General features: G+C 56.5%; 1 protein-coding gene across 11 annotated transcripts in view; it reads left to right on the forward strand.

The window, feature by feature from the left end:
• IQSEC1 (IQ motif and Sec7 domain ArfGEF 1) overlaps positions 1–24,523 on the forward strand; it is a 425,063-nt gene that overhangs the window by 360,777 nt on the left and 39,763 nt on the right. For all 11 annotated transcript variants that reach the window (XM_053896942.1, XM_053896947.1, XM_053896948.1 and 8 more), the window contains 2 exons: positions 17,565–17,856; positions 22,420–23,669. In XM_053896942.1, the coding sequence (XP_053752917.1) occupies positions 17,565–17,856; positions 22,420–23,669 (1,542 nt within the window). The remainder of the gene's footprint in view (positions 1–17,564; positions 17,857–22,419; positions 23,670–24,523) is intronic.

A 24,523-nucleotide genomic window follows, 5' to 3' on the forward strand; every position in this document is an offset into this window, starting at 1 on the left:
AGCAGCTACCCTGAGCACTCTGGGTGACAGGCCCCAGGCTGAGGATTTGTGTCTGCATTATCATTTGCCTGTGAGATAGACAGTACCCACATTTTACGGCCAGCAGACGGAGGCACAGAGAAGCCAAGTCACTTACCCAAGGTCACACAGCCCCTTTCTGCCAGGTGCCAGACAGGCAGTCTACAGGGAAGGGCCATGTGCCAAAGCTGCAGGTGCAGGAGGTTGAGGGGTTGGTGCTCCCTATCCTGAGCCTCCATCTTTCTCCCAGACGTGGGAAGATGGGGGGCAGCAGGTGAGGGGGAGGCTTTCCCAGGAGAGGGAAGACCATGCGGAAGGTGGGGGGCGTGAAGTGCTTGGCCCGGTGCCTCAGTCACCTGTGTGGGGGTTGTGTGGGCTGTGCTAAGTCACATCGCCCCACTGCACGTCAGTTTCTCCATCCATGAAATGGGGAGATGACGCTGCATCCGTCTCCAGTAGTGGTTGTCCGCGCCACCAAGAGTGAAGCCTCCTGTAAACTGTGGACTTGGGGTGAAAACCTCATGTCAGTGTAGGTCCATGGATTAGAAAATGCAGCACAGAGAGGGCTGGGGAGGTGAGAGCGGGGGAGGTTATGCGTGGGGAGGGGGTGACGGAGAATATGGGATATCTCTACTTTCTGCTCAGTGTTTCTGGGAACCTAAAACTGCTTTAAAAAATGAAAATCTGTTTTAAAACATTGTGACAGGACGCTACGAGTTATTTCTGTGCGAGCATCTGTTGTTGTCAGTGTAGTATCTTTCGCGCCGTCGTCCGTTCATTTATTTACTCATTTATGCATTTTATACGTGGGTTTTCATCACTGCGGACCCAGACACATGAAATGCGCCGCCTCCTGGGGTCAGCTCACAGCTGGGCAGAGCAGTCCCGTGGGCTCTTGTGGGCTCTGCTCCCTCCGTGGTGGCGCATCCAGGGCCAGGCCGGGAGTCACAGCGCCGCAGAGCTGCAGCCTGGGAGTGAGGTGGGGTCAGCGGGAGGGGCAGCAGGCTGGGAGGTGGGTTGGGAGCCTGTGGGAGGCCAGAGGAAGTGCCCCATTGAGACGCCTGGACCATGACAAAGATTTTATGCCCGAAAAGACTTGAGCGATTTGCATTTTAGAAAGTGCTTTCTGGCTGTTGAGGGTAGGCAAGCTTAGTATGGGTGCCAGTCTGGGTGGGACTGGAGAGCTGGGGCCGAGGCTGTCCCAGGCTCCCAGACGGCCGCACGCCTGGCCCTGGCCAGCAGGGTGGGCCGGAGGCAGCGAGGCCTGCACAGTGGGCATCTTCCTCCTCTCTGCCCACACTCTGTCCCAGCGCCAGCCTCCCCAGCCTGTGCCTCCTGCCCGGCACTCCCGGGGCGTCCCTGGGGCCTGGCCCAGCCCTGTCTGCTGGAGCCTGCCACAGAGAACTGCTTTATTTGAGTCCATTTTGCACGTATGGAAATAACTAGAGGCCTCTGTATTTAATTTGGCTCAGCCAGAAGATTTTTGGCTCTGTGTGTGTGTGTGTGTGTGTGTGTGTGTGTGTGTGTGTGTGTGTGTATTCTGAAAAATCTTTCCGAGTGAGCCCCAGGGGTTGGAAGCTCTGGTCGTCTTTATGCAGTCAAAAAGTCAAAACCAACAAGGACTACCCTGGCTTAGCTGGGGGTGAGGGTCTGGCAGAGTATATAGAAAATAGCTATATATATAGAAAAGGAAGAGGGCAATGCCATACACAGATGAGATCATAGTCAGGGAAGCTGTTTTGTAAACTTTATTGCTTGAGACCAGGTAAGCAGTGGGAAGGATGCAGGGAAAGGGGCTTCTGAAAGTATAAAGCTCTGTACAGATCCACAAGAGACATTTCTGGTTTCCCAAGCAGGACGTGCTTAGTTTGGTGCTTGGCTGGAGGACACTTATCCTGAATCCCTCTTTTTGGCCTTGACAATCCCAGCAAAAGACTCTCTACTGAGCCCTTCTTCTCTGATCAGCAGTGGGAGCACAGCAGAGACAGCCCCACATGCCTACACAGGGGTTTGTAGCTGGCAAAGTGTGTCCCCTCTTGATTCCCACATTTCTGTTGGGCAAGAAGGGCAGGAATGATCCCCACTGCAAAGATGAGACAACCAGAAGCCCAGAGAGGTGAGGTAACTTGCCCCAGGTCACTCAGCCCGGAAGTGGGAACCTCGTCTCAACATGGTCTGATCTCACCGATCTTCCCCATACTCTCTGTGGGTGCTTCTGGAGCCATGAGGGCATTGTTCCAAATACAGAGACAGGCAGAGGAGGCGGCCTAGGGTGGGCAGAGCTGAGCTTCCAACCCCAGGAGACCACCTGAGAGTCCAGTTTGAGAATAGACACCAGGTTATCACAGGGCTTTTCTTTTCTTTTCTTTTTTTTTAATGTTTATTTATTTTTGAGACAGTGAGAGACAGAGCATGAATGGGGGAGGGACAGAGAGAGAGAGGGAGACACAGAATCTGAAGCAGGCTCCAGGCTCCGAGCTGTCAGCACAGAGCCAGACACAGGGCTCGAATCCACGGACCGTGGGATCATGACCTGAGCTGAAGTCGGACGCTTAACCAACTGAGCCACCCAGGTGCCCCATCAGAGGGCTTTTCAAATGATATCTTGACCATATGGAACTGAGAAATGAGGGCATCTGGGAAATTGAGGCTTGGTGGCTATGATGGCCACATGGTTTTGGATCAGAACCAGTGTGGTGGCGTTACATTGGTAAGGTCTTGTAAAAGTTAAATACAGGATGCAGCAGAGCAGAAGGCCCTGACGTTCCCACTAGCCGTGCAGAGCTGTGGGAAGTCTTGGATCCTGCCCCTCGGGACCTGGTGTTCTAAATCAGGTTCCCTGGGAATGGCTGAGCCCGGGTCCGCAGATCAGACTGCTGCTCTTTGAGATGGGTCCTCTGTGAGCATGGCAGCAGGCAAGAAGGTGACCAATGGGGGAGGAGCAGGCCGAGTATGGCGAGCAATAGGGAGCTGTGAGGACTAGGGCAGAGGAAGAGCATGCCCCATCTGGGTGTGGCTACCCCTGCTCTGTCTGTCATCAGGCAGGACCGTGGGCCCAGTATGGCCAGATCCTCAACCATTTCTCTCCCCAAGAAAAGTCAGAAGCCTGGATTTGCATTTAAAGGAGAAAAAATACCTTCTAGATGTCAAGTGTGGTGATTTATTATAGCTTTGGAGGGTTTTTTGTTTGTTTCTTTTTTAAATACTCTTTAGGCCCAGGGCTGCTGACCTGGAGCTCTGTGTTGAGACCCCGTGAGCCATGAGCAGAGAGACCCTCTGGCTTTCAGGGAGCTCTGTGAGGTCTACAGTGTCTGTATGGGGGAGGGGGGGCATCAGGCCTCCCACCCAGCTTTGCCCCGGGGGCAAGGCTCAGGGTCCCGGATGGGCCTCACCCTGCCTTGGCCTGGCCCAGATAGCACTGGGGAGAATAAAGGGCTTTTTCACAGACTCTCTGTGGAAAGGCTGCCCATCCTGGGCTTGACTGCAGGACTGGTGTTGAAGCCTGATTATCCCCCTGGTTTAGGCCTATCCCCAGCTTAATGCTCCGGACTCCAGGATGTAGGGTGAGATCCCAGGCAGGTTGAAAACCAACTGCTCTGGGACTAATGGCGATGCCACTAGGACTGGCCCCTCACCGAGCAGAGGCCCTGGCTGGACTTGACTGCAGGGTGTTTGCGTCGCCCCGGGCGCCTGCCCTCATGCAGAGTTTCATGGCTGCCCTCTGCCAGCTGGCTTTCAGCCTAAGTAAAAGCGCACGTTCACCAACTTGTGGAGTGAGACTCTGTTTCTGCTTCCTGTCTGAGGCCCCGCCAGAGCCAGCCTGGCCTCACAGCCTTCCCAGGATTGTGGGAGATGGGCACAGGGCAGAGGTAGGCCCAGGGGAACTGAGCCAGGGGTCCCCAAGGGGTGGGACCGCATGAGGCCCCTGTCCCCCTGTGACTCAGGGCGTGGAGAGCAGTGTTCTGGGTGCAGACCACATATCTGTATCTCGGAGAAACATTCTGCAGCCGTTTAATATTTCGGAGGCCCAGCTGCAGGGTGAGGGAGTGAGCCCCGTCTCGGCTGTGCAGTGTGTCAGTGACCCAGCTAAGCCTCGCTCCCCTCCAGGCCTCGGTGCCCCTGCTTGCAAACCAGAGAGGAGTGAGCCCTGCCCCAGGTTCACAGGGAGTGAACAAGGGGGCCCAGCTGAAATGCCAGGGGACAGTGTGATAAGGGGATGCCGCCTGAGGGTCTTAGAAGGAAATGAGAGGGGTTTGGTCCCGCGGCTCTTGGTCCAGGGGAGAAGGTCAGACGAGGTGCGGTTGTGGGAGGGTGCACCTGGCATAGAGCTCTCTGTGTTTGTTGAATGGACAGATGAGTGATGCTGCCTTCCAGGTTCTTGTGGGCTCCTTAGTCACCAGTAGCATCCATCACTCATCCATCCATCCATCCACAAATACTAACTGAGCACCTGCTTGTGCTAAGCCCTGTTCACAGCACTGGGGATGCCTGATCCAGAAACAGAAGCAGCACAGGCAGCCACACCTCCACCCTTCTGGAGTCAGCTTTCTCACAGCAAGAGACAGACTTACAGAACAAATGAATGGAAAAAAGATAGTGAGGGGTGTGCTATGAAGAGACCCAAGAGCTCGACATGACCGAGACAGTGGAGGTGGCACTTGTAGATCTAGAACCCCTTTTCCTTCCCTCCTGCCTGGGTGACCCCTTCCCCCCACACACACATTTGCCATGCTCTGAGCTCCATGGGACCCCCTGGGCAGGCACCACGCACCATGCGGGGCCTCCCCTGGCCTTGCATCGGGCTCAGTGTTTATGCACAGCCAAGACCCTCATCCCGATGGGAGCCTCCAGGATCATAAACATTCAAGGGATATCTGATCGCAGGTTCCAAGGGCTGCCCTCCTGCCCGTCCCTGTCTCCAGGACCCTGAATTCCCATCTCCAAAGCCCGTTCTGGTCCTCCGGGTTATTTTAATGGGACTGACTCACAAGCAGAGGACTGGGACAGTCCAGCCCATCTCTAGCAGGCTGGAGACAGATGTTCTTTATGTTTAGGAGTGAGGCCTGGGCTGGGGAGACTGGAGCCACCACTTCCCCAGGGCCAGAAAGATGACCTTGGAAAACATGTTGACAGGACAGGGTGAGGGCCTGGCTGCATGCGCTGGCTTCACAGGACAGCAGACTTTTTTCTTCCCTCTGGCTGTGCGCTGACGAGAACAAGCCCCAACTGAGGAAGGGCGCTGCCGAGGCCCCTCCTGGATAATTCCCTCTAATTAGGTAGGGCATTGGCTGTCTGCAGGGCTCCTTGCCAGGGCGCCATTCACCTGACTCCATCACATTGCCTCGAAGTGGTGGCCTTTCCCCCACCCCAGGCAAGTGGGAAATCGAGGCTCAGGGAAGCTGGGGTTGGAGATTCTCCCTGTCACTCATGTTGTCACCACATTAGGATGGAGGCAGACCTTGCAGAGCTGTGCAGGGCGCTCAGGACCAGAGGGCAAGGAGCAAGAGCTGTCTGCCACCGCCATGCCCCCGCCAGCTTGGGCATCCTGCCAAACGGCCCCTTTCTTGCTATGCTCGAGAGGTCTGAGAAGACCCCACCATTCCTAAGCGCTGCCTACATATCCCTGTGGCGCCTGCCCATCCCGCCGGGAGCTGCTGACAAGCAGGGAAATGCTGGATGCTGGTTCAGTAAGCATAGCTCTAAAAATAGCCTCTGCTTTGAGAAGCTTATTGTTCAGAGCTGTATATTTTTATATGTATACAGAAAGTTACTCCTGGAGGTCTCGGTGCCGGGTAATTAGAGATAATGCTATAGCCTGGGAGGTACATCTGGGCCAGACCTTGTCTCGGCCTCGGCAGGGCAGGCCTCAGGGTAGGGAGTCAGCAGGCCGGGGCTTGGTTGTGGCTCTCTTCCCTGAGATAAGGGGGCAGTCAGCAGAGAGGCAGCTGGGCACCCATGTAGGGTTGCTCTAGAAGCAGCTGTTGTGGGCTCAGGGTCCACCTGAGAGGTCTGTGGGCCCACTTCCTGCAGTGGGGCACAGGCTTGGAGTAAACCCCCCATTTTCTCTTGGTTGAGACCTCGGGCCAAGGTCTCTTGGTTGAGACCTGAAGCTGGCCCTGCCTTAGCCCCAGCCTGCTGGTGGGAGGGGTCAGGCCCCCTCAGCAGCCCTCTGACCCCCCTGCCTGCCCCTCAGGGAGCAGGGAGACCCCCAGAGGAAGGGCCCTACCTGGCTGCATCCCCCCCTGCCAGCTCAAATCTCAGGGCCCCAGCCCATGCCCAGTGCCCTTTCCTCCTGGGCCTTCCCAGGGCCCCCCTCTCCTCCTGGGCCCAGGTCTGTCCCAGCTTTACAACCAGTCTTCCTTGCAGCCCCCAGCCCCCTTCAGCTGCCACCCCATCTCCACCATCTCCTGAGCCACCATCCTCAAAAGCTTCTGCACCAGCTCTTCCCTTTACCCCGCCACAGCCCGACTTCCGATCCCCGCCCTATGCCACCCTTGCGTTGCCGTGTCCCTGCTCTCTGCTGCCTCAACTTTTGGTGACTCTGGCCCCGCCAACTTGGATTCAGGACCCTGAGGACTCCTGTCCTTCCTCCCACTCCTCCCACAGGTGTCTCCCAGCTTCTCACCACCCCCCACATAGCTCCTCACCACCTGGTGTAGACAGTGCTGTCCCCCAGGCACTGCCACCTCCCCTCTCCATCTTTCCCCTGCTCACTCAGCCTTGCCCTGGTCCCGGGGTCAAGTCCGGACTCCTTAACAAGCCTCACAAGGCCCTGCAAGGTCTGGTCCTGCCCGCCCCTCTGTATATGCCAGACTGAACTTCTCCGTCCCATCCCTCATGTGCACTGTGAATACCCACCTCTGTCCGCTCAGCCTTCACCCCTCACTGCCGGGTGGCGTTCCTCCGCGGGTCCTGGCTGATGCCACATGCCTCCTAGGAAGATTTTCCACCTCTGGCACCAGGGCACGGGCTCTGCTCACCATCCTACAGTGCCTGACGCTTCCTCCATTACTGTTCCTAACACAAGCCGTCATTATTAATTAATTGCATCCCCCAGTGTGCCCATGAGGACAGGGCTGTGTCTATCTGTTCACGGCCACGCTCACAGTGCCTGGCAGGGGTCTGTCACCTAGCTGGCATTCAGGACATGTTCGCTGAATGAAGCGACAGAGTGACCGAGTTGTGTTTTAACAGAGTCCAGTTCCCCATCCTAGCAGGGAAGCCCCAGCTCTTGGGGTCCTATCCTCACATATAGTGGTGTGATGGTGCTGGTTCAGTGCTATAGAAGGAAATGGAGCAGGGAAGAATAAGGGAGGGCGGGGGAAGGGTATGGTTTTTAAATGAGGTGAGCTGAAGGAGATGAGGGAGTGAACCAGGAAGACATCTGAGAAAAGAGACACCAGGCAAAGGGAACGGCATGTACAAATGTCCTGAGGTAGGAGTGTGCCGGGAATGTAGAGTAACAGGAGGACAGTGGGGGCTGTGGCGGGGTGGCCAAGGGGGCATGGAGGAGGGGTAGCAGGAAGAATGTTTGGGCCTTGCAGTCTTCTGGGTCCGTCTGAGGACTTGGCCTCCGTGAGCCAATGAGGTGGGATCAGAGGAGGGACCTGGTCAGAGTTGTGTTTTAATAGGATCCCAGCTTCTGTATGTAGAAGGGTGTGTAGTAAGAGGCCAGGAGAGCCCATCAGAGAGGCTGTGGCAGCAATGCAGGGAACAGGTGACAGCAGCTCACCGGGCTGGGGGCAGGGGGGCAGGCCCACTGGTCGGGTGCGGCCTCAGTTTTGAAGGTGGAGCAACCACATCTGCTGGCGGGTGGGCAGTAGGGTGTGAGGAAGAGAGAGTTGCCAGGAGTTGCTCTGATTTTGGGCCTGAGTGGCTGAAAGGATGGAGTCGCTCTCCGCCGAGGGGCCGGGAGAGTGCGTGGGCTCCTGGTGAGCCTGCCTGCCTGTCTTCGAGAGGTCCGCCAGTCATCGAAGGGGGGTGGTGCTGGGCAGTTAGATGTGACTACTGTATATCCTCACTAAAGCAGATTTGGGAACCGGTTAAAGCAGGAACCTTCCTGACTGCCCCTGACCCCCAGCAAGCCCTTTTGGGGTCTCTGCTGGACTGTCCAGACAGCTCATCACCTCCCTTGCTCTTGGTTAACCAGCCAGAAGTCATGTTGAGCGTGTGTGCCTCATGTGGATTCACACCCTAAGTCTTTTCACACCTTCCTGCAAGGGCACCAGCCTCCCCGGGCCCCTCCATGCCAGGCTGTGGCAGTGCCTGGAGGCTGGGAGCACAGGGCTCAACATCTGTGCCTGCACGAGTGCCTCCCCTGGGCCCTCCTCAGATCGCCGCTGGCTGTACACACTAGAAGCACACCCCGTCCTGCTCACCACTCCTCCTGAGGCTCTTTCTTTCTGGGTCCCGTTCATCCTGACCCTGCCCCCCAGCGGAGACGCCCAGCATTGCCAGGACTTGGTTTAGGTGGTCCCCAGCTCCTCCTCCCAGGAGGGACAAAGCTTTGGGACGTTGGCTGGGTGTTCATAAGTCACTTCGGTCACCAGCCAGACACCTGTCTTCCCAAGAACACTTATCATGGGTTTAGGCGTCTGTGGGGGTGCTGCCTTTCCACCACCTCCTCTCCCCACCCTGACCAGGGAAGACGTTGTGGATGGCCTGCTTAAGAATGGCCTCCCCAGTTTCCGTGGGGAGGTCTTCTCTGTCCCTTTCTTGCTGGGCACACCAGCTGTGCGTTCCTGTATGCTCTCAGTCTTCCCTTGAAATCCACCCCTCTGTGTCCTTGTACTCTGCTCCTTGCAGCCAGGCCAGCCCTTGGGGGCTGCCTCCCTGGCCCCGGGGACTTTTCACTGAGTGGGAAAGACTGGGAGCATGTCGCACAGCTGAGTCTAGGCTTTGCTCCTGAACTCTGCAATCTTGGGCAAGCCATCAATCCTTTCTGAGTCTCCTTGATGGGATTAAATACGTGGACGCTGTTTCCTGAGGCAGCCCCTTCCCCAAGAGCTGAACTGCTAAAAACCTCTACATCCCCAGAGCTACCAGGCTGCCTTCACTCTACTTCTGGTGTGACTGACCTGCCTGCTCCCGTTGCCCCAGGATGGCCCTGCAGAGACCTGGGAGTTGTAGATGGTCCCAAGGCTGCCTTTCTGCAGCTGAGCCCTCCCCGTTCTTTCTCAGAGGACATGGCCACCTTTTCCTTCCCACCCTCACCTCCCCGGATCCTGCCCTAGTTAATCTGCATCCCTCCCCCAGGACCTGGAGCAGAGCAAAACCATCCCCTCCTGAGTGATAAACCTCAGTTAATATGGCCTGGGCAGCAAAGAGCTGTAGAAGCCCCACGGCAGAATGTGTGAGGGCTGGGAATTAGTTGTTCCTGCCCTGGCCTAGACTCCCTTTCTGGAAATCAGAAACCCTGAAAGCAGAGCACTGGGAGGCCACAAGGCCTGGAGGCACGAGGGGCATATGTATTTCAGGAGGCTGTTTTGCTCTGGCCCGTGCAGACTGCCAGCAGTCAGTCTGGGCTGAGGCTCCTGGCATGGACATTTAACCACAGGCAGGCTTTAGAGTGCTGCTTCCTCCAGCATGGGCCAAGCCCACTCTGAAGCGGGTGGCTTTGCCATCTTACGTGACCAGACCTGGCCACACACAGCCCAGGCTTATTTATCTCGTGACCGTGCACAACCCCAAGCCCCCCAGGCGCTGGACCCCAGCTCTACCTCGGCATGTCAATGGCATGCTTTTTCCTCTGGACAGCTGGGTGGCTGAGACACCTGCTTGGGGTCAAGTCCGAGCCCTGCTCTTCCCTACATGGATAGCTTTGGCCTAGTGACTCGACTCCACCAAGCCCCAAGCCCACATACGGAAGGCACGGCTCCCTCCTGGCTCCCCGCGATGGTAGTTGGGTTACAGGCCATGTAGTTTAAACACTTAACACGGCACCTGTATGCAGCAGGCTTTACAGAGGAGAGTTACCACTACATGACCCAAACCCGTGTGTGTGATTAAGGGGTCATGTGAACACAGTGGGTAAGTGTGCAGACTCAAACCAGACTGCGTGGGTTCTGAGTTCACCCACTCGCTGTATGACCTTCGGGTTGAGCTTAACCTCCTCTCCATACCTGTAAAGTGGTTTCGAGGACTGAGTCACATTTAATGCTTAGAGCACTGCTAACTATATAGACATTAACTGTTCCTACGATCGGCGTCCTTACGTTGGGGTGAATAGCCAGCCTGCTAACAGAGGGTCCCGTCTTCACCCATGCCCCCTTGCTTCTGCCTGGAGCCTCCTCTAACATTTTTCTTGAGAAAAGTCATTCGTGACTTCAAAGGCCATAATTAGAGACATCCGTGGCCCGAGTGGCTGAGGGCCCTCCCGCCCCGGCCCTGACTCACTCCCCAGCTAGAGTCAGGACGTGGCGTCTGAGCCACGAAGCCCGGGTCCCTTTCTGGGACTGTCCCGCCCTCCCTAGGGCCTCGTCACCAATGACTCCAGCCCATGGCTGGAGGCGGCTGTCTGCACAGAGAGAGGCCCTGTAGCGGGCAGAGGCGGGTCCCCTGGCTCACACGCTGGGCCTGTCTGCCCCCCACCTCTAGCTGCCGGGATGTGTAGGTTGGGCCCTATCAGTCAAAGAATAACCAGAGACAGCATTTAGAAAATGCCTTTTATGAAGCGAGCAGTCTTTTAAGGACTTCATATGTGTTGACTCTGTTAAGCCTCATAGCAGGCGTGTGTAGTCAGGACTCTGCCCCCATTTTACAGCAAAGGAAACTGAGGCATGGAAGTATTCTTGCCCGTGGTTACTCAGCTGGTAAGCAGTAGAAGCAGAATTCCAACCCAGAAATCTGGCTCGGAGGCTGCAGCAGGGAGGCCATCCAGCCCCCTCGCTTGGCAGGAAGGCACAGGGATGTTACACTTTTCAAAATGTGTTTTCAGTTCTTATGTGCTTTTCATCATCCTAGGGCGGTCGGAAACTCTAGACGCTGTTCTGTAGCGATCCAGCCATTTCCCCACATAAATATCATACACACCAGCCTCTGGCAGAGGAAGGCACATTTGGAAGACTGGAGAAGGGGAGGAGGAGGTTGGGGTCACTGTCTCAGGATTCAGGGCTCTGAGTCCCTAGGCCACAGGGGCCAGAAGGGACACATCCGTGTGCAGCTCCAGCTATCAGCTGGCTAGCTGTGCCGGGCCAGCTCACCTCTGGAGCCCCATTGTGCCCATGTGGAGCTTAGTCTCGGAAAGGAGCCCGTGTCGGGTCCCAGTCTTTGCTGGAGGCCAGGACTTCCAGGGACCAATCCCTCATGGAATGGGACTCCCGGTGGGGTGGGGTCCACCCCTCACATTCTCTCTTTCTCCAGGTAATCTACACCATGACAGAGTGTGGGAATGGGGGGTTTCACTAGCTGGGGGTAGCCTCGTGCGGGAAGTGGGATTTGAGTTGGAACAGAGTGTGGCCCCTCAGAGGCAGAAGAATGCAAGTGAAGGGCAGCGGGGATGCATGGGGTGGGGGGTGCAGATTCAGACAGTCCATAGCAGATTCTAGCCGGTAGAGGAGTTCTTTTGCTAGATCCCTGACAGGTATCTGACCTGCAGCTTGCACATCTCCTATGACAGAGAGCTCATCACTTCCTAAGCAGCGCTAACCACATGAGCACATACTTTCTCAGGGAGGACAACCTCGGCCGTAGTTCTGTCTGCAAACATCTGTTCCATCCTTCTCTTGTCAGCCTGTCAGAGGCTTAATGCTAGGCATCTTCCCTCCCCTCTGGCTGCTTTTCTCCTGCCAACCAGTCCCAGCTCTTTGTGAGAGGTGGTTTCTAGACCTGGAGTTTTATTCCTGGCATACTGTAATTTGGGGTTGGCAAATAGAGTTTTGCCACGAGCCAGCTGGGGTCAGGCATGAGGAGATCTGCAGGAGGGAATCTGTGATCAATTAGCAATGTCTGCCACAGACAAACGAGGAGAAGCAAGCGGTTTGTGCCCAGACGCGGTCCTCTGCTGTGATCTGACACCTGTAGTGGACAGCCAGGCTGCTTTTGCTTCTGGCTTTATATTCATGTTAGCGACTGGCTTCCCAGCTGTGTCACTGCATCAGCTCATGTTAAGCTCATGGTCGGCCAGACAAACCTTGTCTTTTTTCATAAGAACAGCCATCAAACCAGAATCTTCCCCAGAGCTTGACATTGTTTCCATTATATGGATATATAAGTAATTTAAATCAATCCCTTGTTGACGGGCATTTAGATTATTTCCAAACTTTTATAGTTAGAAACAACACTGCAGTGAAATTCCTTGCATTTACCGCTTTGCAGATTCGCTCATTTCCTTAGCGTGAATCTCTAGGAGAGGGATTACCAGACCAGGAGCACCTTCTGAGAGTGCTGGGCAGCAGCCTCCTAACTGTCGTAGAATGTTCCAGAAATTCTAAACTGCCAGGGACTGTCAGCCACTTGGAACAGGTGCCAGCCCCACTCCTTGATTTGCATATGACCCAGGTGTCTAGGAGAGATCCCGGATGCCATTGTGCAGTTGAGGACCCACTCCAGGGTGTTCAGGCCTGGCTGATGGACGCAGGTTGTAGCAGAAGCTTCCCAAAGGCAGCTGACCCGGGTGGTGAGATGTTGTGCTCTGGTGCAGAAATCACCGTGGCAAAGAAATGGTGTGCAGGGTGGGCTGCTGGTGCAGGAGGCAGGGGAGGGAAGAGGGGGTTGGGGCAGCAGAGGATGGAGGCCAGGGGCTGGGCCTGATAGTTCCCTGACCCCCAAATCCCTGCTATGTCAAGCGTGGCCGTCATATAAAGCAAAGGTCTCCGTCCCTAGGGCAACCTGCTGTGGGAAGGGAGAGGATGACTGTTCTGTTCACACTGGACAACCCTCCTCCTCCCCCAGGAAGGAACTGGGGGCAGAGCTGAGTACTAACCAGAACCGAGGGGCCCGTGAGTTTCAGGGCGTTGCTATAAGTAAAGTAGCTTTACGGGTTCCGTCAGAGGATGTTCAAGTGGAATTTGATAGCTGTTTCCATCTAGTACTCTGAAAAACTTATACCAACTTAGATGTTCTGAGAGTGGCTATTGGCCATACTCGTCACCATGGGGCATTTTCACTTGAAAAAAAGTTACCTTTCTGTTCACCAGCTGTTTGGCTCAGATTAAGAAAGGAGTCTCTTTTCGTGTCGAATAGCGTGTGGCTTCTGATCGTCCTCGGGCTCAGGGTGGGTTGTTGCGCTGCATACGTACTTTCACGCAGTGCTCACTTATGTATCAGAGGACTTTGTCGGTGGTGGGGCCATGCTGGTTGCGGTAGGATGGCCTGGCCAATTCTTTTCTTACCAGGATGGTCTGGGGTTGTTTTTGATTTTGGTGCCGTGGAAGCATTGCCACATTGCACGAGTCGAGAGGATACCATTCAGGTAGATTCAGCAGGACTGGGTGACAGATTGAGTGGGACGGGGGTGGGGGCTGGCTGTGGGGAAGGGCCTGACGTGATGATGACACCCAGGACCCTGACTCGTGTCACTGTGTGACGGTGGAGAAAGAGCATGAGTTTGGTTTGGGGCACCCACGATGTCTGGCAGGAATGATGTGAGAAACTATGTTCCGGGACCTGGCTCCCAGCAGGCCTGGGGAAATGCCTTCTCTCCTTTGGCAAGTATTTACTGAGCACTGTTACCTGGGCACGCGGGTTGGCATTTGGGGAACATCAGCAAGCAAAACAGACAAATTGCCCCCACTCTCTTACAGCTTATACACTGATGTCCGAGACAGACGACAAACCAAAAAACTAGATAAATGCATTATACAGTGTGTTTTGAAGTAATGATTGTCACCAAAGGAAAAAACAAAAGAGAAGAAAGGGACCAGTAATCTGGGGGTGGGAGTGGAGAGAGAGCTATGATTTTTAAATCTGGTGCTAGCAGAGATCTGGGGGAGAGTGTTCCAGGCAGAGAGAACAGCCAGTGCAAAGGCCCTGAGGCAGGAGGATGCCTGACCCCTTTGAGCAGAGAGGAAGTCCGTGAATCAGGAAGTCAGAATGAGCAAGGAGAGGAGCTAAGATGAGAGCAGCTGAGGTCAGGCCTTCAAGGACATTGCAAGGACAGCGTCTTCTAAGTGTAATGGGGATCAAGGGAAGCACTTGATCTTATGTTTTATCAGAGTCACTGTGGCAGCCATGGGGAGAAGAGAGGCAGGGGGACCACCGAGGAGGCTGTTGTGATAATCCAGGGAGCAGTGATGGTGGCCTGGACCATCTGCTGAGAAGAGAGCAGAGCCTGGGTGTGTACGGAAGGTAGGGCTGATGGGGGGGAGGCTGCAGCTGCCTCATGGTGAAGAGAAAGGCTGCGAGTGACCGTCAGACCCCTTCCCTTGGCTGTGAGGGGAGGCTTGGCCCTCTCTCCTGAGCATGTTCTGGAACCTGCTGCCTTAAGACAGTGGGAGCCAGGTAATGCCCAGAGCAAGGATCCTGGGCTGGCATAGCCCCAGGAAGTGCCGCATCCCTGTCAGGTCACCACCCATAGACATCCTGCCCCTGCCCCCAGCCTTCGAGGCAGCCAGGCCCTTCCCCGGCTACTGAGCCACATACGGCCCTTGAGTCCAGAGGCTTGTCGCCTGCTTCTCTTTCCTCGGCCCCTTCTGCCCCAAACCACAGCCAACCGGGGAATGAAGACAGCCTCTCACATTCACAGACTCATCACCACTGCTGCCAGTAAGAATGCCCCTTTGCCTGTTCACCGTTGCTTTAGGCCCGGTGAGCAAGGCCCAGGGAAAGGGTTGAATCCCCCGCAGACACGAGAGGTGGCCACTGCCTTATCCTGGGGCGTATCAAGGCCCACCCCTCCCTGACGGAGCCACCGTGAGGCACAGAAGGGCTTCCTGCTCTGGGGACCTGCAGAGAGCCCGCCCCTTCGGTCTCCCCGTGTTTCTGGAAACCCGGGGTTGTGAGACTCTTTTAAAACCTTATGAGCAGGGCCCCAGCTGCTTGTCCTCGAGGATGAGATTTTGTCTCCTGTCAGCCTCTTGCTCGGAAAAACAGACTCTGCCCCCGAATGAAGCATTTCCAGTAGGGGGGATGTATGTGTAGAAATAATTCCTTGCAAGGCGCTCGGAGGCTGCACGAAAAGGGCAAGGCAGGAAGGCGTGTGGGGGCCAGAGCAAAGGCAGGCGCTCTGGCTCATCTGTCCGTGGATAGGCTTGCTCGCCTGTAAGCTGGGGATCGACCACCTACGAGTCTAATAGGGGGATTCCTTCTCTCTTCCATGCAACTATTGATCAAGGCACCGAGTATTTATTGTGAGGCACTGTTCAAAGCTATGTCAATAGAATAGGGGAATTTTAACTTTTGTTAGACCCCACCCTACTCCCCCACCCAGTGCACACAAATGGGGCCCAGAGGAAACAGCCGTTGGGTAACTGTGACGTCAGGAGTCTTGAAGGGTGATATTCCTCTGACACCTTAAGAGGGTCTAGTCCATCCACATTGATAATGGATGGGGAGGCAGGCCTGGAAGTGAAGGATGACCCTCCCTGATTTAGAGCCACATCAAGGCAAAGTACCCAGACCTCTTCCCCAAGGAAGGACCTTTGCCACACTTTAGCCTCTGGGGAGCAGGATGGGATGTCCTTTGTCACAGGACACCCACCGCATGTCCCCGGAGGCCGGAGCCAGTTGGTGGAGCGGAAGTCCTGTACTATTCTTGACCTACAAGTTGGAAAGCAAGTGCAGGGATTTGCAGCCCATCCCTGGCTCGGGGCAGAACTGGAACCAAAGGGCAGGCTGTTTCCCTCTGCCCCTACTCCGAGTCTGTCGTCCCCAGGAGTCCGTGAACAGTCACCTTCTATACTGGCAGGGAGCCCTGCCAGGCCCTGTGATGTGTGGGGACAATGTAGCAGAGCTGGGCGGGGGAAGACCATTTGGCCCCAGGGATGTTGCGTGTGGGGTGCTCCCTTTGGTCTGAAGACAGAACCCCTGAGGAAGGACTGCAGCTTGAGAGGGGGTGCTGTATTCCCTTCTCTCTGCTGGGCCCCTTCCAGAGAGACCCCTGCCCTGGACCCAGGGATCAGAGAGCCTTCAAAGGTTGACTGATGTCTTGCAGGGACAGGGAAATGGCAAGGCTTGACCAGAGAGGCTACCGGAAACCGTGTGAGAAACAACCTTGTCTCCTTGTCCTATGCTGAAAGGTAGTCTGCAGAAGGAACCAATGTCTGTTTTCTGAGTTCACGAATTTGGGATGAGCCACTCCCTCTCTGTCCCCACAGTCTGGTGCTTGGAATGTTGAGAGGGATGAGGGGTGGTGAGGTGGAGGGGTGTGCCCGGGCTTGGAATCCAGCCAACTTAGGTGCTGACCCCCGGACTCACCCACTCACTACCTGTGCAACCGCAGGCAGGTACCCGTACTTCTGTGGGCCTCAGTTTCCCCACCTGGAAACAGTGAGTTAATAACTCTTTGCAGACTGGTTTTAAGATTTAGAGAAAATACGGGGCGCCTGGTGGTTCAGTTGGTTAAGCGTCCAACTTCAGCTCAGGTCACGATCTCACAGTCTGTGAGTTCGAGCCCCGCGTCAGGCTCTGTGCTGGCAGCTCAGAGCCTGGAGCCTGCTTCAGATTCTGTGTGTGTCTCTCTCTCTGCCCCTCCCCTGCTCATGCTCTGTTTCTGTGTGTCTCAAAAATAAATAAAAACATTAAAAAAATTTAAAAAAAAAGATTTAGAGAAAATATATGTATGACACTGTATTCATTTCCAAGCTTGCCATAACACCACAGACTGGTATTTATAAATAAATGGTAACATTTGTTTTCTCACTGTTCCGGAGGGAGGCCGGAAGTCCTGTATGTTAGTGTCATTAAGGTCTCTCTCCTTGGTGGCCACCTTCTCCTTGTGTCCTCACATGGTCGTCCCTCTGTGCATGTCTGACTCCTAATCTCCTCTTAGAAGGACACCAGTCATGTTGGATTAGGACCCTAATAGACCTCACTGTAATTTAACTACCTCTTTGAAGATCCCGTCTCTTAACACACATTCTCAAGTGCTGGGGTTAGGACTTCAAGATATAAATTCTGGGCGGGGACACGATTCAGCCCATAACAAATGTTACAGTGCCTGATGCCCAAGTAGGTGTGGAGAGAAGAGTCACTTTTGTTAATTTTTATTTAAAAAAATAAGAACAAAAAGTACAAAAATCCGTGGTTGACTCAATCCATGTGGTGGGATTGAGGCAGAGAAGGTGACCGGAGTCATTGAGGGGGTCAGTAAATATTCACTGACCACCTACTGTGTGCCAGGCCCCACTCTGGGCACTGGGGTTCATCACTGCGTGTAGTGGGTGAAACCTCTGTCCTCACGAGCTGACACGCTCATGTAGGAGATGGACAATAAGCAAAATCAATCAGTAAAGTGTGTTGGATGCTTAAACGGTGTTGCAGGGGATGCGGGGTGGGGGTGGGGGCTGCCTCTTGGCTGCAGCCCCCTCCCACCTCCTGGCTCCCTGTCAGGCCCCGGGGTCTTGTCTCCCACTCACAGGAGGCCTCTCTCCTCTCTCTGTCCCCTGCAGCGTGGAGGGCGAGGCCCCCAGCAGCGAGACCGGCACGTCCCTGGACAGCCCGTCGGCCTACCAGGGCCCCCTAGCGCCTGGTTCCAGCCTGAGCCCGGACCACTACGAGCACACGTCGGTGGGAGCCTATGGGCTGTACGCGGGCCCGCCGGGGCAACAGCAGCGCACACGGAGGCCCAAGCTGCAGCACTCGACCTCCATCCTGCGCAAGCAGGCCGAGGAGGAGGCCATCAAGCGCTCGCGGTCACTCTCTGAGAGCTATGAGCTCTCCTCGGACCTGCAGGACAAGCAGGTAGGCAGGACCCACCACGCGGGGACAGGCAGCCGGGCTGCTCTGCCTGGAGGACGACGAGCGGCCCTTTGCTGGGACTGCCTTGGGCAGCAGGAGTCTCGGCTCTCGGACACCGGCGTCCTGTGCTCTCCCACAGATGGAAGCATGGTTATGCGCACGCGCGCTACGACTGTGACCTTTGCATCGGCCCAGGCTGCCCTTCCTGCTCCTCCCGACCCGTGGAGGCTCTCAGAGTGAGGGCACTGGAGTGTCAGGACTTCGCCTCTCCCCCACTCACAGTCCTCATGGCCATGCACACAGGTTAGGTGGCCAGACACTGAGGGTTTGAGGTCCCAGGAGAGGGCTGAACCTTAGGTAGCCCTGGGGAGGAGTCCCTGCAGAGAAGGGCGGGAGGTCAGTTTACAACATAAATAGCACAGGCTCTGAAAAGAACACCAAGCCCATCCACAGCCAGCGGGCGAGGTTGCTTATTATATCCCTTTCGGTTTACAACTCTGTGTTCTCGTGGGAAACGACCTCACTGAGGGCTCACTTCCTCCCAAGGCAGGGGCCTTGGCCCAGACCCACCGTGAGGTTGGCACCTGTGTGCAGAATGAGGTGGGCGCACGGCCCGCCCCCGTGGCTGGGCTCCAGGGAGAAGTAAAGACAGCTTCTTGGGGTCGAGGGGAGAGGCCTGTCCTGGCTGGGTGGTGGGCGGGGGCCGGGGCCGGAGAGCTCTCACTTCAAGAGCAGGCACGTAGTAGGTACTTTAATAAGAATTCTCGTGTGAAACTGATGGCAAGAACCTGAGGCTGCAGCAAGCAGCTGTGCAGATGTGCAAGGCCCAACTTGTCTGGCCGGCTTCCCCTAGCTTCTGGGAGTTCCTTGGGCCATCTCCTCCCATCTCCTCCCGATGTGTGGCCACATCGACCCCTCGCCTTGCTGCCCTCCATTTGCCTCCTAGTCTTCCCACGTGTCTTTTACAGAGCAGAGGTCTGGGCCCGGTGTGGCACCTGGCTCGGAGGAGCAATGCAGGTACTGCCCAGGGCGGATCTTCCCTATCCCCCACCCCCAGAATCCCCTACAGGCCCCTCCTCTCCCTGTTCTCGGTTCCACCCTGCGGCTTTGGACAGTCCTACTTGCTCAGCCCTCGTTCTCTTCAGCCTTCTGCCTGTGAGTTGGGAGACAGGGAGCCTGGCCAGTGGCCAGGGCCTGATAGCAAATAGCCCCCCGTCCCCTGTGTCCCTTGGCCCCGTAGCCAGGCCCACAACAGGTGAGGACCACCTCTGTTCCGTTTATCAGTTCCACCCAGATCCAAAGTGGATCAGAAACAGTTGATAGTAAAAGACCCCCAACAGAACCGTTGAAGTAGAAGTAAGGAAGTTGAAGACCTAAGAGAGGCCCATGGAAATAAATAATTGCCTGCTTCATCTGGTCTTACCGTGGCCACGGCTGTTCATTTTCATCTCACGCATGTTAACCAAAAGCCCATCGTGTGCCACACACCGTGCTGGGTGCTGGGAAGTCGACAATGGACAGGGCGAGGCCCCAGCTCTTGAGCTGACACTGTGGTCCAGAAGATGGATCCGCAGACAAGTTAGCAATAAAGACAGTTTAATTCCGGAACGTGATACAAACCCCAGAGATTATAAAATAGGGGGAAGAAATGGAGTGACTGTGGGAGGCGCCAGCATTGGATAAGGGTGGTGAGGAAGGCCTCCCCAGGCTAGCATTAGAATGGAGTGTGTGAGGAAGGGGCCTTCCAGGAAGTGGTAACTGCAGGCGCAAAGGCCCTGAGGCAGAACAGCAGTGGTAGAAAGGATGGCAAGGAAGAGGTGGTGGAAAGGTGAGAGGGTCTCTGAGCTGTTGACTTCCTGGCAATCCTAGCTAGAGTGGGAATAGGACAGATTACATGGGAGCTGCCGGATGGAAGCAGGGTGCGCAATAGGGTAACACGGAGTCCCGCTTAGTGAAGGGAGCCCTCTGGCTTCAGGGCCTCTGTACCTTCTGGCAGTCTCCTATCAATGAGAACAAGAGTCCTAAGTCATCAAGAAGTGGTAGGTCTGCTTAGTGGAAGGGCGTTTCCTCTCTGTTCCCCATCCCTCCCCCAATGTTGAGAAGTGTCCTTTTAAAGGGAGAGTGAGGGCTTGCCGGGAGAGCCCCCGCTACGGGTCAGCTCCACCTTACCTCCCAGAGCCTCTGTCCTCCGAGAAGTGGGGAGTCCCAGAGCCCCTCTGCAGACTGGATGTCACGTGAGTATTGGGCGAGGGTGATATATAGCAGGTGAGCACGTAGAGATTGGATTCCCTCCCCTGTACCCCAATAAACTTTCAGACTGGGCCTTGAGTCAGTTCTGGCCCAGACAGAAGAATGACCAGGGGGAGTCTAGGCAATGCGTAAGAGCAGGCCTGGGCCAGCATGTGTCCTGGACCAAGAGGGGCTTTGATGACAAAAACAGAGCCCATTTCTGCGTTCCCAAAGTCCCTCTTCTTTCCCCTGACCCCTCCCCCAGATCTGGGGAGCCAGTCTCAGGCAAGCAGGGTTGCTACTTGGATTCTGAGGTCCAAAGTCAGCAGGGAAGAGAGAGCCCTGAAGTGAACCCTGGATCTGAGCTGGTGGCACTGCCATCGTGACCCCACCCCCAAAGGTGACGTGAGGGGGCCCACAACACAGGCCTTGGACGGCGGAGAAGAAATGGCTCCCTAGAGCTCAGCCTTGGGCCCTTTATCGGCTCCATTGGCTTTCACAGCCCCACTCAAAACCCCAAGAAAACAAAGTCTGCTTACAGATGTGGAAGTGAGGTCATCTCTTTGGATGGTGTTCAGTAACTTCAGGGCAGGAGAAAAAACAGACCCACCCTGGCTGACTCTGGGCCCAGAAAAGTCGTTTTGATCCACCACCCACCCCCCCCCCCACACACACACACACTCCACGCTCCTCTCCTCTGAAGAGAGCCGCTCTGCCCAGCCTGCCGCTCCCTTGCCTGTGGGCCCCAGAGAGCTGGCGCGTTCGGTTTTCGGGGGGGAGCTGACATCCCAGATCCGGGAAGTGAGGGGTCCAGGACCTGCACTGATGTGCGTGAAGCTCCAAGCCCTCTGTTCCCGGCCCACCCCACCACGGCTCTGAGTGACCCTCTCCCCTGACTCGGGCCATAGCCTGGATTTGCTGAGCATCTGTTTGGTTCTATTTCAGTTAGGTGTGTGTGTGTCTGTTCCCCTGGACAGGCTGTTTGCTTCTTGAGGGCAGGGACCTTATCTCTGTCTGCCACCAGCTTTGGTGTGATACCGGGCACAGAGTAGGCAGGTGGGGTCTAGACAAGCAGGGTGTGGTGCACATGTGCCTCACTCCTGAGGACCTGAGACCTCTTTTGGCCCCACATCAGGTACCCCCTGTGCCCAGCACCCCAAAAGCCCTGGCTTGGCCGAGAAACCAGTTCCTTGTCTTGAGTTCTCTTTGATTCCTACAGAGCCGGCTCCTACTCAGGAACAAGGCGCGGGGAGCAGCCCTTGGGCTGTCCTTGGTCACCGAGCGCTGGCATGAGCCTCAGGGCTTTGGGAGACTCATGGGTCACATGGGGGAGTCCCAGGCAGTGCTACCTGCCTGCAGCCTTGCCCCGTCTCCGTGCCTCATCAAGGAGAGGGATGAGCAGGACACATGGTTCCGGACTCACTCTGGAGTCTGGAGGCCTCCAGCCATGTGCTCAGTGTCTTCTCTGGGCCTTAGCTTCCCCATCTGTCTAGTGAGGGGCCTTGGGGACCCCCTAAATTGTAAACACCTTCCAGGAATGCCATCAAGGGCCTTCTAGCATCTATGTCATCAGGTGCTCGCCATGATCCTACAACGTGGGTCTGAGTCTGTCCCCTACTTTATAGATACGGAAACTGGGGAAGGGCACGGCTTCAAGGCTTATGCAGAGTAACACAGCTAATGAGGACAGGGCGGGATTGCAGCGTGGGCATCTGGCCTCGAAGTCTGTGCCTCAGTAAGGTGATTCTCTCAGGCCTCCCTGAAGCTCAGTCTCACACACACACACACACACACACACACACACACACACACACACACCTGCCCCCAGCTAGTAAGAGCACATTGTCTGCTATAGAAAAGAAATAAGGCCAAAAGCCTGCAGCCCCTGCTCAGCATCCAGGATCTCACTGACATCTTTGGCGGGTCTCTTAACCTTCTCGTGCCATGGGTCCCTCCTCTCTGCAGGGGCTGCCTTCACCTCTCCCAGCATCTCCCAAGTTTCATTAAACCACAGGCCCGCAAGATGCACTAGGGCCAAAGGTTTCTGTGGCCAAAGAAATTTGGGAACTCACCACCTTTTAAAGGTTCTGAGAAGTCCCGCAGGGAACATCTTGCGTTCACGTGGTGCTGCTCCATTTTATTTGGCCTGGGAACCCCCGTTTTGCCCACCTTCACCAGCTCGCCTCCGTGGTTGCCGGAATCAACTTTGGGATGTGCCCAGGCCTCTCTCTCCACATGGTGCTGCCACGGGGCTGGGCGCCAGCAGGAGCATAGGTGGGCAAGGCGCTGTGCCAGCGCACGGGGCTGTCCTCACCGTCCTGTCCTCTCCCCTCCCAGGTGGAGATGCTAGAACGCAAGTATGGAGGCCGCCTTGTGACCCGCCATGCGGCCCGCACCATCCAGACGGCCTTCCGCCAGTACCAGATGAACAAGAACTTCGAGCGCCTGCGCAGCTCCATGTCGGAGAACCGCATGTCACGCCGGATCGTGCTGTCCAACATGAGGATGCAGTTCTCCTTCGAGGGTCCTGAGAAGGTGCACAGCTCCTACTTCGAGGGGAAGCAGGTCTCGGTGACGGATGACGGCTCGCAGCTGGGGGCCCTGGTGCCGTCGGAGCGCGGCGACCTCGGCGAGCCGCCCGCCCTCAAGTCTCCCGCCCCATCCAGCGACTTCGCGGACGCCATCACGGAGCTGGAGGACGCCTTCTCCCGGCAGGTGAAATCGCTGGCAGAGTCCATCGACGACGCCCTCCACTGCCGCAGCCTGCACTCAGGGGAGGCGCCAGCTGCCGACACGGGGCGGGCCCGGGATGCCGAGCCCAAGCCGGCCCTGCACGGCGCCGACCACCACAAACTGGACGAGATGACGGCCTCGTACAGCGACGTCACCCTGTACATCGATGAGGAGGAGCTGTCGCCCCCCCTGCCCCTCTCACAGGCCGGGCACCGGCCGCCCAGCGCCGAGTCGGACCCGCGGCTGCGGGCCGGGGGCGCCTCGCAGGACTACTGGGCGCTGGCCCACAAAGACGACAAGGGGGACACGGACACGAGCTGCCGGAGCACGCCGTCGCTCGAACGGCAAGAGCAGCGGCTGCGCATGGAGCACCTCCCGCTGCTCACCATCGAGCCGCCCAGCGACAGCTCCGTGGACCTCAGCGACCGCTCGGACCGCGGCTCGCTCAAGAGGCAGAGCGCCTACGAACGCGGCCTGGGCGGGCCACAGGGCAGCCCCAAGCACGGCCCCCTGGGCGGCCCCCCGAAGAGCCTTCCCCGGGAGGAGCCCGAGTTGCGGCCCCGGCCCCCCCGGCCCCTGGACAGCCACCTGGCCATCAACGGCTCGGCCAACAGGCAGAGCAGGTCCGAGTCTGACTACTCGGACGGGGACAACGACAGCATCAACAGCACGTCCAACTCCAACGACACCATCAACTGCAGCTCTGAATCGTCGTCCCGTGACAGCCTGCGGGAGCAGACGCTCAGCAAGCAGACCTACCACAAGGAGACCCGCAACAGCTGGGACTCCCCGGCCTTCAGCAACGACGTCATCCGCAAGAGGCACTATCGCATTGGCCTCAATCTCTTCAACAAGTGAGTGCCTGCCAGCCCCGCGGGAGCGTGGGGCAGGCCTTCCTCTCGTGCCCCGGGGCCTTTGCACGCACCTGTGGTTTAAAAATGAGCATGCGTGAGGCCATGACACTGCGCTAATGGCACCTACAGCAGCACCTGGCACAGCCAATGCTGTCGTAGAGGAGATTGGAGCCCGGTGAGCGGTGGGCCCGGCCCCCCCCACCGCCGCCCCGAGGACCCTGTTGTGGGGAGAGCAGAGGCTCACAGGCAGAGCCGCAGCCGAATGAAGGGTTTCTCTGATAGAGCAACATGGGGACAGGAGTTCAGGGCCCTGTTGGCACCTAGAACAGCCCCCAGCATACAGTAGGTTCTCTGGAAACATGAATGTACAGGCTGATGTGCTGTGAAACGCTGCACCTGGCCATGAATACCAGGCTCGGGGGGTTGGATTTTATTCTCTGGGTGACGAGGGGCACAAAGGTCTTTGGGCAAGGGCATAATGGTGTCCGTGTCTGAGCAAGATCTCCCAGGGCAGGTGCAGGCTGGGCTCGGAGGCGTGCGTCGGGGAGGAAGGACACAGGTAAACCCGGTGCTAGCAGAAATCTCAGCAAGGTCCTGTGGGAGATGTGTGAATTGGGTCTGTTGAGTGGCCACTACCCGCCAGGAGTTCTAGAAAGGTGCTGTGGGGGCAGTCCTGAGAGCAGATTTAAGGAGGGAGAAGGGTATTTAAAGCAGGCTATTCTTAGCCCGGCCAAAAATAGCAAGCGGAAGGGGAGGGGAGCTGTGACTACTCCCTAGGAGGAGACGCTGGCGGGCTCTGGTTATTCAGCCTCATATTTCACAGCGTTTCCAGCCCCGGGGCCTCTGGGATTGGG

This window comes from Panthera pardus, unplaced genomic scaffold (assembly GCF_024362965.1).
Source record: "Panthera pardus isolate Hobbes unplaced genomic scaffold, ASM2436296v1 HiC_scaffold_8, whole genome shotgun sequence".
NCBI lineage: Eukaryota > Metazoa > Chordata > Mammalia > Carnivora > Felidae > Panthera > Panthera pardus.